Raw genomic sequence first — 11,977 nt, 5'->3', positions numbered from 1 at the left:
AAAATATATACATACATAGATTCAGTGCTTCCACCATAATTACTCCTGGCAGTGAGGTAAGTTCTTTGAAATAGCATTTTGAAAATTTACAGAAACTATTACAGATCAGTTGTGTGAATAAATAAATGAGGAAAAAATAATATAGAAAGTTTTACAGACTTCTGTTTTTGGTGGGTAGTCAAACAGGCATTGGGGGGGTTGGGTCGGGATGTGCCAGGGGAACTTGGGCTCATGACCACAGTATTTCTAAAATCCTGCTGGCTAACTGCTTTGGGGGTAATCACATTGACTTACATTGATTCATTGGGGGATTATCCTAACTCTAAATACTATATATTATAACCATAAAGTTTACCAAGAAGAAGGCAGAAACTACTTTAGACTGCACTAAATGCAAAATAGTTATGAATTGGGAACACCAATTCTACCTGTAATGCACCTAAGTTCTAGTCTAGTTCTACTGTATACCGTGTGGCTGTGGCTCAGGGGGTAGAGGCAATAATCCAAGGGTTGGTGGTTTATCCCCAGCTCATCCTTGAGAGACACTGAGCCCCAAACTGCAAGCGATGGCCATGTAAGGCATTGTGAAGTCCCACTCAGATCGAACAGCATCAGTACACTTATAAGTAAAAAAGTCTATATAAGTGTGCAGATTCAGAAGGAAACACTGGAAACGAGAGTGATTCCAGGACTCTAGGACTATTTGCATTTTGAAGGTAGAAAAGTATGTGTAGTTCTAGGATTGTAGAGCCACTTCTAGGTAGAAAAGCCCAGTGTGTTCTCAGAACTCCAGCACCACATTTAGTTAGAAAGGCCAGTAGAAAGTGTGGTTCCTAGACCTACCCGGTCCTTCAGCTGAGACCAAGAAATTGCATTCTTTGAAAAAGTAGGGACACTCAGAAGCAGCTCAGGTTTTACAGTATATCGCTTTATTTTGCGTTCTCAACATCGTCACAGTACTAGTTTTACATCAATAGGGTTTTGTCTACTTAGAAACAGAATGCATAATAAAATAAGGGCACTCCTCCCTTCCCTGTGACTTCAAAAGTGGGTGAGAGAACATGAGCATCTCAGGAAATAAGTCAGAAGCGGAGTTAACTGTGTAACAGTTGGCCGTTCATCTCTAGGTTCTATGATAATTCAGTCCTGTCGGTGGCAGAGAGAAGCAGTTGATGATTATGTAAATATCAGAGGGGAGCAGGAAATTCAATGTAACTGCAGACATTGAGTAGTAGTAATAACAATAATAATAATTTACAGATTATTTACATATGTTTTCTCATTCTTTACTACCCACCCAGCCTCAAAATGTTTCCTCCCTTTCAAACCATCATCAAGTTACATTAGACTTCCCCAGATAGATTTGCTATTTACACCCATGTCTTCATACTGTACAGTCGAAATAGAGGTGAAATGCATGCCGGAGTAGAATGACACAACTTTAAATGAAAAGACACACTAATAGGCCAGAAATCATCTAAATGTAAACAAGCATCAGTCGGAGAAATCAAAGCTATACTGAAAGTTCAGGGACTAGTCAAGCCTGCTGCTCAGTAGAACACCACTTTAGAAAAAGGAAAGAAAAATTAAACGGTAGGCATCAATGGCATGCAACAAAGCACCTCACACAGAATCTGGACAGGTTTCACAATAGATCAGTCGAGGGTTGCAACTGAACACATCATTGGGAGAAGCACCAGTCTTTAATAAAGCCAGGTTTCTTCTGCACCGTTATTCCACAACAACTAGTTACTAATCAGACTTTGATCTGAAGACAGACTTTGATCTGAAGACAGAAGTTATGATTGGTCAACTGTGGGGTTGTGGTGGGTCGATACAATTTGGTCCCCAATTTATTTGGTATATATGCTAATTTTAAATTCAATATTGGCACCTTTTTCGTAGAACTTAAACTACACTGGATTTTGTGCTGTAAATGCAGTACATTTGACAGATTAGATTTTACAGCAGCCCACATTACATAAAACCTGCATTATACATGTTGCATCATGAGAAACACCTTTTGAAAACGGTACCACTGTCTAATAAGGCACCCTTTATAGAGGCTTTATAGGTTGTAATTAATGGCTTCATTATTGGCTAATGCATACTTTACTGATGCTTTATACATCCGTAGTTTATAAGAACAAAATTTGGGCTGGACACCTGCTTTGTCTTTAGCTAGCTGTTTCTCAGCAAAATGCATTGTGTTGAGATCAAAGTATGTTGAGTGCTGATTTACTTCCTCTTGAAATATTTATGGGGCTGATTTTACACTGTACAATGTTTACATCGATGTTAGCTACTTTCCAGTCTTCTTCTTCACTGCCTTTGCCTGCTCACTGCTATGCTATTAGTCACCGCCACCAATCAGCTGGTCTGCTCATGTGACATTTGCTGGAGGATAAAAACCAGCCTAGGGGATTTTTTCAATATGGCAACCCTAAAGTTGTTCTTATGAATGGCTTATTACTGATGCATAAATCACTAGTAAATTGCTTCTTAACCATTAATGAATTTAATTAACTTTATGAATCAAATACATTAGTTAAAAATATTACCCCTATTAGAAAGTAGTACCTTGCAAACGTGAGGAAAGAAGTATTTAAGAATCCTGGTCTACTGGATTTCACTTGAAAACAGTAATGTGTGATTCACAGAGACAGATCATAAATATGAAGAGTTCAAATGATTATACTTAATAGCTGTCTGTCCATTATCACTCTGTTTACCAGATGACAGTCGAGAACATCTTTCATCACACCTGCTCTACCTTTCCTCTCACAGCTGGGATTACACCCAGCTGTGACTACTGTTGAACACTACTGTATGTGGATCAGGAAAAGATCCAGATTTTAGAGACACAAATACATAAGTGACTTCTGATAGCTGTAACTGAAGAAGTCAAAACTATTCTACCATTCATTTTTAACAACTGTCAGCTGTAACACTGATATAGTGTGGGGATACACAATAGCTACAAAATAGCCTCGAAATCCATTGTTACATGCAATTATTTTCTTTGACATTCTTTTGAAGTGGGGAAGGTCCAGTCCCTTCAAATCCATGTGGATACTTGCACTTCACTGAAACACAGAGGAAGAAATGACAAAGGACGTTGGGGATAAAAAGACAAAACTAACAGAACTAAACGAAATGGAACAACCATCAATTGCTCTTAGACAAAAAATGAGTAAATACATATTGCACATACAAGTTAAAAAATCCACCTCATAGTCTTTAAGCAGATACAGACTACCTTCTGCCATTGATATCAACTAAGTAGAACAAGTGCTGTGTCTGTCACTTTCAACAGAAAATAAGCTCCGGCACACCAGCCCCGTCTCTCCGCTCTGCACACCCCACAGACACTGTGCACAGGATGGCTGGGAGGTACAACCATCCCATAATATGTCAGAAAGATGATTGATATAAAACTGCCATTTGTTGTGAGTGAAGTGTAAGAGTGCCATCACCATCACAGAATGATAATTATTGATTTTTGAACTGTGGTGTCAGATGAACAGTCTGATGGAGAGAGTAAACAGCACTGCACATCACGCTCGCTGCTCAAGAGATGCACAGTGAAAACAAAGAGGGACAGGGCACACTCAGCCAGCTGAGAGCTTCCACGTCAGGAGAGTCATGTTGCCGTTTCCCTGCTACACAGTTTGCACAGACTCCTCCGGTTTCTATGAAATACACCAAAAGCGTCCTCCTGCAGAACAAACTTGAAAAATCCTACCAAGTTGCAGTGCAACATATAGAGAATTTCATACTGTTTATCGGACTCTAAAAAAATAGTTGAAAAAATAAAGAGATGGTGAAGAAGCAGTCAGTGCTGAAGGGTGGGCTTTCAGGTGAATGTGTTCGCTGAGCAGCTTGCTGTGGCTTTCTTCTTTTTCCAGAGCAGGAGAGACAAGTCTGAACCAAAGACAAGTGCAGTGGATGAGACTGTCTGCAGGCCAGTGTGCAAGTCTGCACCGGTCCAACAATCTTACAGAGTTCTAACTCAAAGGCAACCATATGCAGCAGTGTTCCAGCTTACTGAATTGCCTAACCGTTAAAAGCTTTGATTGGTTTCTTAACAGTGAAACTACGTCACCTATGTGCGAGTATAATACTGAGTTTTAATTGATGAGATTTGTTCTGTAATAATAATTATTATTATAATAACAGTTGATATTATTATTTTACAAAATACTATGCACAATATACATAAAGCATTTGGGACTAAATTAGTAAATGCTTTAATAATTGGCACATTTATCACTGCTAACAGAGATATCACAGTGCACTGTGAGCTACCGCTACATTAAATACTCGTACAGCTACTGCTGAGGATGACTGTCTGTCTGTCTGTCTGTCTGTCCAGCCAAACCAGCCTCACACTAGATAAAATCACTTTGTAGACATTAAAGTCAAGATTACTATTTAGATCTTCTGTAAAATACTAGTAAGCAAGATATTTGATCATGTTCCTTTAATTTACTGAGGAGAAACAGTTGTCGTGGTCTTTGTGCATGCACTTGCGTTCTTGTCTGTTGCTCTTGAAGCAGGCAGACATGACTTGTGACCTGAAATGAAATGAAAGGAGCAACCGGGGGGAAAAAATGTTTATATTGAATAAAATGCCCCAGAGATGAGTGTAACAAAAAATGCCGAAGGAGGCACGGGATCTTGTCTGGCTTCACATCCCCAGACCAATGATGCACAGTGCGACCGTCTCGTCAGTTCAGTCAGGGAGCCCAGGAAGCCCCTGTGCGCCTCAGACCACTGTACTGATGCCGCTGTGCTTGGGCTTGGTGCTGCTAGGGGTCTGGGAGGGTGCTGGTGGCGGGCCATGGTGGTGGGGGCCGTGAATGGAGTGGGAGGAGTGTGCTGCGTGGCTCCCGTGGCCGTGCTGTGTGTGAGGCGGGTAGGGCGGCTGCTGGCCGTGAGAAGGGGCCGGGTGGTACTGGTGTGGAGGGTGCTGCAAGTGAGCTGGCGGGTGGTAGTGGTGGTGGTGGTGGTAAGGCGGAGGGTTCTGGGTCATGTGGCAGAACTGGGTGTGGTGTGGGTGCATGGGGACCGGTGTTTCTGTCTCCACCCGGGCTGTGTGGTGCAGGTTGGCGGGGTGAGGGGTGTGGCAGATGAGGGTGGGGTGCAGGGCCTGCGGGGTGGGGCTGGGGGACTTCACCCGCCTGGTGCCAAACAAAGATCCAAGCAGTGAAGAGGAGTTGGGCAGGGACTGGCCACTGTGGCGGGACGGGCAGTCTCGGCTGGAGGGGGTTCTCCGACGCATGTGAGGACTGCTAATGATGGACCCCTGCAAGAGAGAGGGCGGTCAGATCACAACAGAGACGCAACAGAAAGTCTACCCTTGCTGTCTAGTGGGAAACAGCAGTAAAAAGTGAAGGTATACTTGCTGTGGAGTTAAATTAAATCATTAAATCATTTTTATAAGGACCAAAAGACATAACTTTTGGCTTCTGCGGTTTGCACAGGCTTCTTAAATTCTTCACACAGCAGCACCAAGTGTATGACCAGCTACAGCTGATCTCAAATCTCACACGATTGCATGCGTTGCCTTGTGGAAAAGCTTCTCCATTTCCTTTTCCAGTTCACTGCCTTTTTTTGTCCATGCTAACATCTCACGGTCGACTCTCTCTAAATGGTTTGGAGGCTCAGCCCGCTGAGATTGTCAGAGCCTGCAGTGTCGGCGCTGTCATGAGCAGACAAACCGCTTCTAAGTCTTCAGACTCTCTCTGACTGCTGATGCCGTTGTGAGTTTCTGTCACTATTATGTCTAGTCTCTAAGGTTACGGTAACCCCTTTAAGTTTCATGTAACCCCATTTTGGAGCTTTTATAGAACAATCTGGAGCTGCATCTTATACACACTACACATCAGTATGCAGTGCAGTTTTTAACTGTCAAGTACAGGTTCTCTGTAAGTGCACTACCAAGTTAACTGGTGTGTTTTGTTTCTAAATTCCTACTCAGCAAGACAAAGAAAAAGACTTCACAGGATCTTTTCATGAGGGCACAGTAACACAGTACAACAAGATAAGTACAGAACAATCAAAACACAGGTGTATGTTAAAGAAATGAAGCAGATTTTTCAGAGTCATGCATAACATGCAAACTTTTCACAAATGAGTTGAGTTATGACGTGCTCATCTTTTCAAATATGATTTGCTCATAAACTCCTGAAGGACTGATGATACTCTTGGACTTGCAGACTGTTTTGACAGAAGTGAGACACCATTTAGGATTTGAATTGTATACTGTGCTGTGCCTGGATTCTTTTTACGGCAGGGTTTTCCTTTTTTTTCAGTGACAACAATGAAAAGATGAGAGTAAGTCTATGTCAAAGTCATGTAACTTCATAGAGCAAGCAGATGTGAAAGTTGTAGTAGTGCTAGCAGAATGATAATGACATCCTTATCCTTAAAGGTCCTTGTTCTGGCAACAGCTCCGACTTTAAAAAATGTTGGCTTGCGTCTAATGATCAATAATAAAATCAAGCTAACTCAGCTATCCACATCCAAATGACTCTGATCATGCAGACTGTGGGAGTGTACCTTAACAGTTTAACCTCTGGGCCTCCATGTTTGGATTCTGCCACTGCAGTACACTGCTGGCTAAGTGCAACAATAAAAAAGGAAATGGGAGGAGCGTCTTGTCAAGGTCAGGGGTCAATGAAAGGAAGCAGTGCGAGTCGTTCGCTTCAAACTGTGTGAGCATGCAGGAGCTGGAACTGAAATAGCACAGCCAGGTTCACTTCAAGTCAACAAACAAAGGACCACATTCAGGAAATGGCTAAAAATCTAACCCACTACACAAGAGAGATGACTCTAAGGTAAGAGTCTAACATCAACACTGAGCAGCTCTAATGTAAGTCAGGAGGATTATTAGTCGTGTCATGCTGTGTACGTCAAGGGTAAGTGTTTCAGCCACAGTGGATCATTCCTGTTCAGCCCAACGCATGCACAGTGACCAGGGTGCTCACAACAAAAACACCAAAACAGAAAAAAACTCATACTACAAAAAAACAAAAACAGAGACTTGTGTGTTCAGAGTGAACAACATAAAGCCAGGACAGCTAAGCATCAGTTGCATCCTACTTACTTCCATATTGCTGTCTAGTGATCCTGCACTGCTGCGTCTCCCACGCTTGCCTGCCCAGAACATGTAACATGACAGATTAGACATGCCTGGTTAAAACGTGAAGGTGCACACATGGCTTCTTTCTAGCAACTTAACACCCTATGGTGACAAAATTGGCACATGACTAGATGGCAGCAGCAGTCAGTATGGCAGAGGGAGGCAAATAAGGACTAAAGGTAGGGAAAGAAGCAGGTCACTGCTACAACTCCACACAGCATCTACACAGCAACTTGAGGCAGAGCTGGCAGGAGACCTTCCCATCTTTGAAAGGCTTGAAATCTGGCTGCATTAAAGGGGTACTACAGCAATTTAGTATTTCACTTCCATTAAGTTGCAAGACTCACAACAATCTTTCACAAGAGAGAGATTTCAGCAGCGGCCGAGATATCCTGAGTCATGATCCAAACACACTGGATCTCAGATTCCCTGTAATGCAACCAATGTTGCAAACACTGTTGGACCCTCCCCGCCTGGTAAAAACATCCATTTAACTTTTAATGGAGGCTTTCTCATCACTATGACATCATCAGGGTCACAGAGCCACAGAAGACATCAGGAAGGCTGAGCAGCACTCTCCATGACTGGTAAAATCAGTAGAGTTCCCCTTTAAGGGCAGAGGAAGCTGTATTAATGTGTCATCATACGTGAACCATAATTAACCTCAAATCTTGTAAAATTTTTTTGAACTGAGTGATGCAGAAACAGCTCCTTAAGGAAATATAGGCATCCAAAATCCTAAGACTGCTCCTAAAATGTGTTGTGTCTGAATCACAAAGCATCACGAGCACTGATCAAAATCAAGCAGCCTAATTCATTCTTTGATGTTGCTTTACTAGTCTGAACCCTGTGTTGAGGTCACTGAGTGTTTGAGCAGAGCAGCTCCGGAGTGTGGCAGCGGCTCTCTAAGCCCTGCCTGAATCAACCACACAACATTAATTCCTCTTACCGCTAAGATGCTCAAATTGATCGCAGTGACCTACATACCGCTGCCGGTGACGCTGGGTTATTAGTTGATAGCCTCTAGTAAATTACACCTGGCCCATTAGCAAACACACTCATCTCTATTTCCTTGCTTCACTGGCTTCATGGCTCAGGGCCTGTGTTCACTCAGAGACTCTGTATTGGCAGGTCAGCTGCAGTGGCTACCACCCAAATCAGAACTGTACAAGAACAGGAACTCAGCTTTTTCCACGTTTCCAAATCAGTTAACATCCAAAAGGAGTGAATAGTATCATGCCAGCATCCTGCTCGGTTATGCACTCTAATTTGTCTGGCAGAGGGATGCAACATGAGATAGTATGTTACCATGGGAACCCCTGATTTTACCTGCATCTGAGAGGTCACGTAGGGAGCTGCTGAGGGCGCTCCTCTTCAAACCTTCACCAACGGCGTAGCTGTCGTCGAGGCTTGCTCGGCTCAGGTTGCCGTTGCCTGTTTCCTTCTTTAACCCGGAACTCTGGCACATGCTGGGCCTCACCACCCCTTTCTGTTTTTCTAGCTCAGCTGTGCAGGAGACACATATGCAACGGTAACAGTTTCTAGACTTTCTAGACATTTTATATGTGAATTGACTGTAGTCTGGTTAAAGAATGGATATTTGATATTTGATTTAAACACTGGCATGATGTGCAGACAAAATCTTTTGCTCACATTCTATCCGGTACTTCTCCATCTCTTGGACTTCAGCAATAGATTCTCGCAAATCGTCAGTAAACTTTTTGCGGTCCTGAGGATTAGGGGCATTGAAGTTGATGAGGACTTTGATGTCAGCTCCAGGAATGGCCGAGGTCAGACGTACTCCATTGGGATAATCTAAAGAGTGATGATATCAACGCTTACACCCGTTTCTACACAAAACAGACAGATTTCTGCAGAAATTAGGATTATTTCAATAGCAGACAACACTTCTGCTACCATTAAGGTGTCAGTATGCTTCAAATAAATCGCTTGTTGGATCGCCAAACACATCTGAAAGCCCCTACCTGTACAGTATATCTTTCCAACATCAGAATTGGGCTCCCAAAGAAGGTTAAAATCAAGGGCAACTGGACTTGGTTGAAGATACTAGAAGACGTTTCGTCCCTCATCCAAAGAACTTCTTCAGTTCTGACTGGTAGGGAAACTCATCTATTTAACCTCAGTGGGGTCGTTTGCCAGGATCGTTGATACCGCTGGTTCGTTAGTGTTCCTGGTTGCTGTGACGACAGTCGTTACAGTCATTAGGACTACCTGTGGCCAAGACTGAACGACCATCCTCGGCATCCTCACCTGAGGCCAATAGGTTACGTTTGTTGAGTTTCCTGGGAAGTCTTCTAGTATCTTCAACCAAGTCCAGTTGTCCTTAACTTTAACCTTCTTTGGATAACTATGACCTGGATGACTGAGAATCTTCACAGACATCAGAATTGGGCATTTTTAAGTTTTCAATTCACCAACAACCACATCCACTTCTTGCTGTCTTTTTTTTTGCTCTCCCTCTCTCTCTCTTTGACAGCAGGGTTTTCACCGTTCCTTGGAGTGTAGCCATTCTCAACAGCCCTTTTAACACTTTTTCCTTTAGACACATTCTTACAAACTAGTTTGTTTGAAGCATACTCACACCATCAGAAAGAGCTTACACAAAAGTGTCCGTGGCACTTACGCTGATTCTCAAAGAGCAGCACTTGCATGCCATAAAGGGAGAAGGACTGCCGAAAGCTGTACGTCACAGAGTTCTTCTTCTTTTGGAAAATTTTAGTAACCTATGAAAAAACATTGCATTTACTGGTTTAGACTCTTTTAAGTGGAATGCCCAAAAGTATTCTCAAAGGGTGGTAGAATAATGTCTGCTGTACCACTAGCAGGTCATTAAAGAGGAAGATCTCCCTTTGGTGCAGGCCCAACTTTTGTGGTTTGTTGGGGTCGGGCACTTCAAAAAGTCTGCAGTAACAGACCAGTCTTCGGTGGGGTAGGGATAGTACCTGCACACACAATACAACATCATTTCTTAGTAAGTCTCTTGTTGCATCACAGGAGGCTTTCAAGGTACTGGCTGGCAAAATATAGCTTTATTCATTCCACAATGTTTACATCTGTTCCATGAAGCCTTTGGGTATTTTACAAATATCTCCTCTAAACCTTAAGATGTAAATGACAGAATAAGTAATACTTACACAGCCCAGACCATGGTGTAATGAGCCAATCTATAAGAGAGACACAATCATTTTACAGGGATCAGTGAGCACATATGGGAACTTTGAAATTCACGATACATCAGAAAAGACATTCCACGTAATGTTCAACAGAAAATATGAGCCAAATTTAAAATCAGGAAAACTTGTTTTATGGATCACAGAGTAAACATCTGTCCCTCACAATCCTTCTTTTATTGTTTTGTTTCCAGTTTGTGTCGTCAATCTTTAGGACCATCAAGGTCCCTTGGACTTGGATTGCTGATGTGTGTCACTAAAGTAAGTTTGATGAAAAAGGTATCAGTGGGCCGAAAGGAAAGGTGGGTTTTCAAGATCACTTGGTGTGAGGGTGTTTATCTCAATTATTATTTCAGAGCGGCACCAGGGCAAAAGACATTTTACAGTCATTCAGCATGAAGGTCTCCGGCCCTGAAGAATTGATGTGTCACACAGCGAAGGTTTAGGTAAAGAATGCTCTATCATTTCTGTTCCTTTTCAAAGAATGTTGGCCATGAATAAGCCAGTGCTCTCTGAGACAGCTCAGAGGTACAATGGGTAATTTGGTTCTGCATGCTCCTGCCAGATTCAGCTCTTGAATGGAGGGGAAGATAAAAGTGGTCACACTTTACGTGCAGCAGCCCAAGGGCGAACTCAAACTTACTGGCTTTTTTCCAACAATGAGTTTTTCCACTTTCTGAACCTGGGACACATGGTCTTCATTAGTCTTGAGCTCTCGCTTGCGAATACGCTCATATATCCCTACCAGCATCTCTCGGGGGATGTCCTCGCCATCATCCACTCCTGTCAGAGGAGGAGAGGAAAAGAGAGAGAGAGAGAGAGAAAAAAGAGGATTAATGATTAATTCACAGATTTATGAGAGCTGATGAACCCCTGGATTTACTTACATACTGCTGAATTGCGCATATTTCTCACAGTACATACAGGAATGTCCATCAGAGCTCTCTGAGGACGAGTATTTCTCCTTCACTCAAAATTGTACTTTAATTACTGACACTCCAATAGGCAGATAAATTAGTTAGCCATGCCACAAAGCCCCTGCTAATACCCTCAAAATATGTCGAGAGCAACAAAAAAGTGCTTTGCCTCTACAGCAGAGCTTTCTCAGCCATGAGTTACAAAAAAACCTAATTGAGGCAACATGCATGCATAAAAGTCAATTTATTTATTTATCCTTGGAGCTGCTCAGTAGCGCCAGAAGATTATATTGGTTTTGTGACAGTAAGCTGGATGTGGGGCAGGAAGGGGGAACAAAGTACCTCGAAGGTTCTTAACAAAGTCCTCCAGCTTCATCTTCCTCTCAGGCTTGACATTGGGGCTGTACATGTCAGTGTTGAGGAGGATGATGGCAAAGGCCAGAATGAAGATGGTGTCGGGGTTCCTGAACTGTCGCACCACACCAGGGTTGCAGATGCAGTAGCGTTGGCTGCGAAAGAGAATATTGGACACAGAAACGTTAAAGTTGAACTGACTTTAATTTATCTAAGAAATCCGCATACCCACATGGCCTGTTACATTGTTACGTTGTTGCCTGTCACTTAGCTCCATCTGTGATTTCAGCGCTCCCTCCGTTACTCCTTGACTCCACACATAGACATACAACCAGTCACACTCACATTCACACCTAAGGACAATTTAG

The 11,977-nt window shown here is 42.7% G+C and overlaps 1 protein-coding gene across 3 annotated transcripts in view; it reads right to left on the bottom strand.

Moving 5' to 3' along the window:
- Nucleotides 1-1,781: 1,781 nt before the first annotated feature.
- The window catches only part of iqsec1b (IQ motif and Sec7 domain ArfGEF 1b), a 220,914-nt gene continuing 210,718 nt past the window's right edge, over nt 1,782-11,977 (bottom strand). For 2 of the 3 annotated variants that reach the window (XM_038696642.1, XM_038696643.1), the window contains 9 exons: nt 11,598-11,764; nt 10,982-11,121; nt 10,303-10,332; nt 9,985-10,110; nt 9,792-9,891; nt 8,801-8,962; nt 8,477-8,653; nt 7,112-7,161; nt 1,782-5,308 (listed from right to left, as the gene is read on the bottom strand). In XM_038696642.1, the coding sequence (XP_038552570.1) occupies nt 4,769-5,308; nt 7,112-7,161; nt 8,477-8,653; nt 8,801-8,962; nt 9,792-9,891; nt 9,985-10,110; nt 10,303-10,332; nt 10,982-11,121; nt 11,598-11,764 (1,492 nt within the window). In that variant the 3' untranslated portion in view covers nt 1,782-4,768. The remainder of the gene's footprint in view (nt 5,309-7,111; nt 7,162-8,476; nt 8,654-8,800; nt 8,963-9,791; nt 9,892-9,984; nt 10,111-10,302; nt 10,333-10,981; nt 11,122-11,597; nt 11,765-11,977) is intronic. The other variant, XM_038696644.1, reaches the window with a different exon arrangement.

This window comes from Micropterus salmoides, unplaced genomic scaffold (genome assembly GCF_014851395.1).
Source record: "Micropterus salmoides isolate LMB-PRFRI ecotype aquatic unplaced genomic scaffold, ASM1485139v1 Ms_hic_scaffold_4, whole genome shotgun sequence".
Taxonomy (NCBI): domain Eukaryota; kingdom Metazoa; phylum Chordata; class Actinopteri; order Centrarchiformes; family Centrarchidae; genus Micropterus; species Micropterus salmoides.
This window is presented reverse-complemented; position numbering and strand designations above follow the sequence as displayed.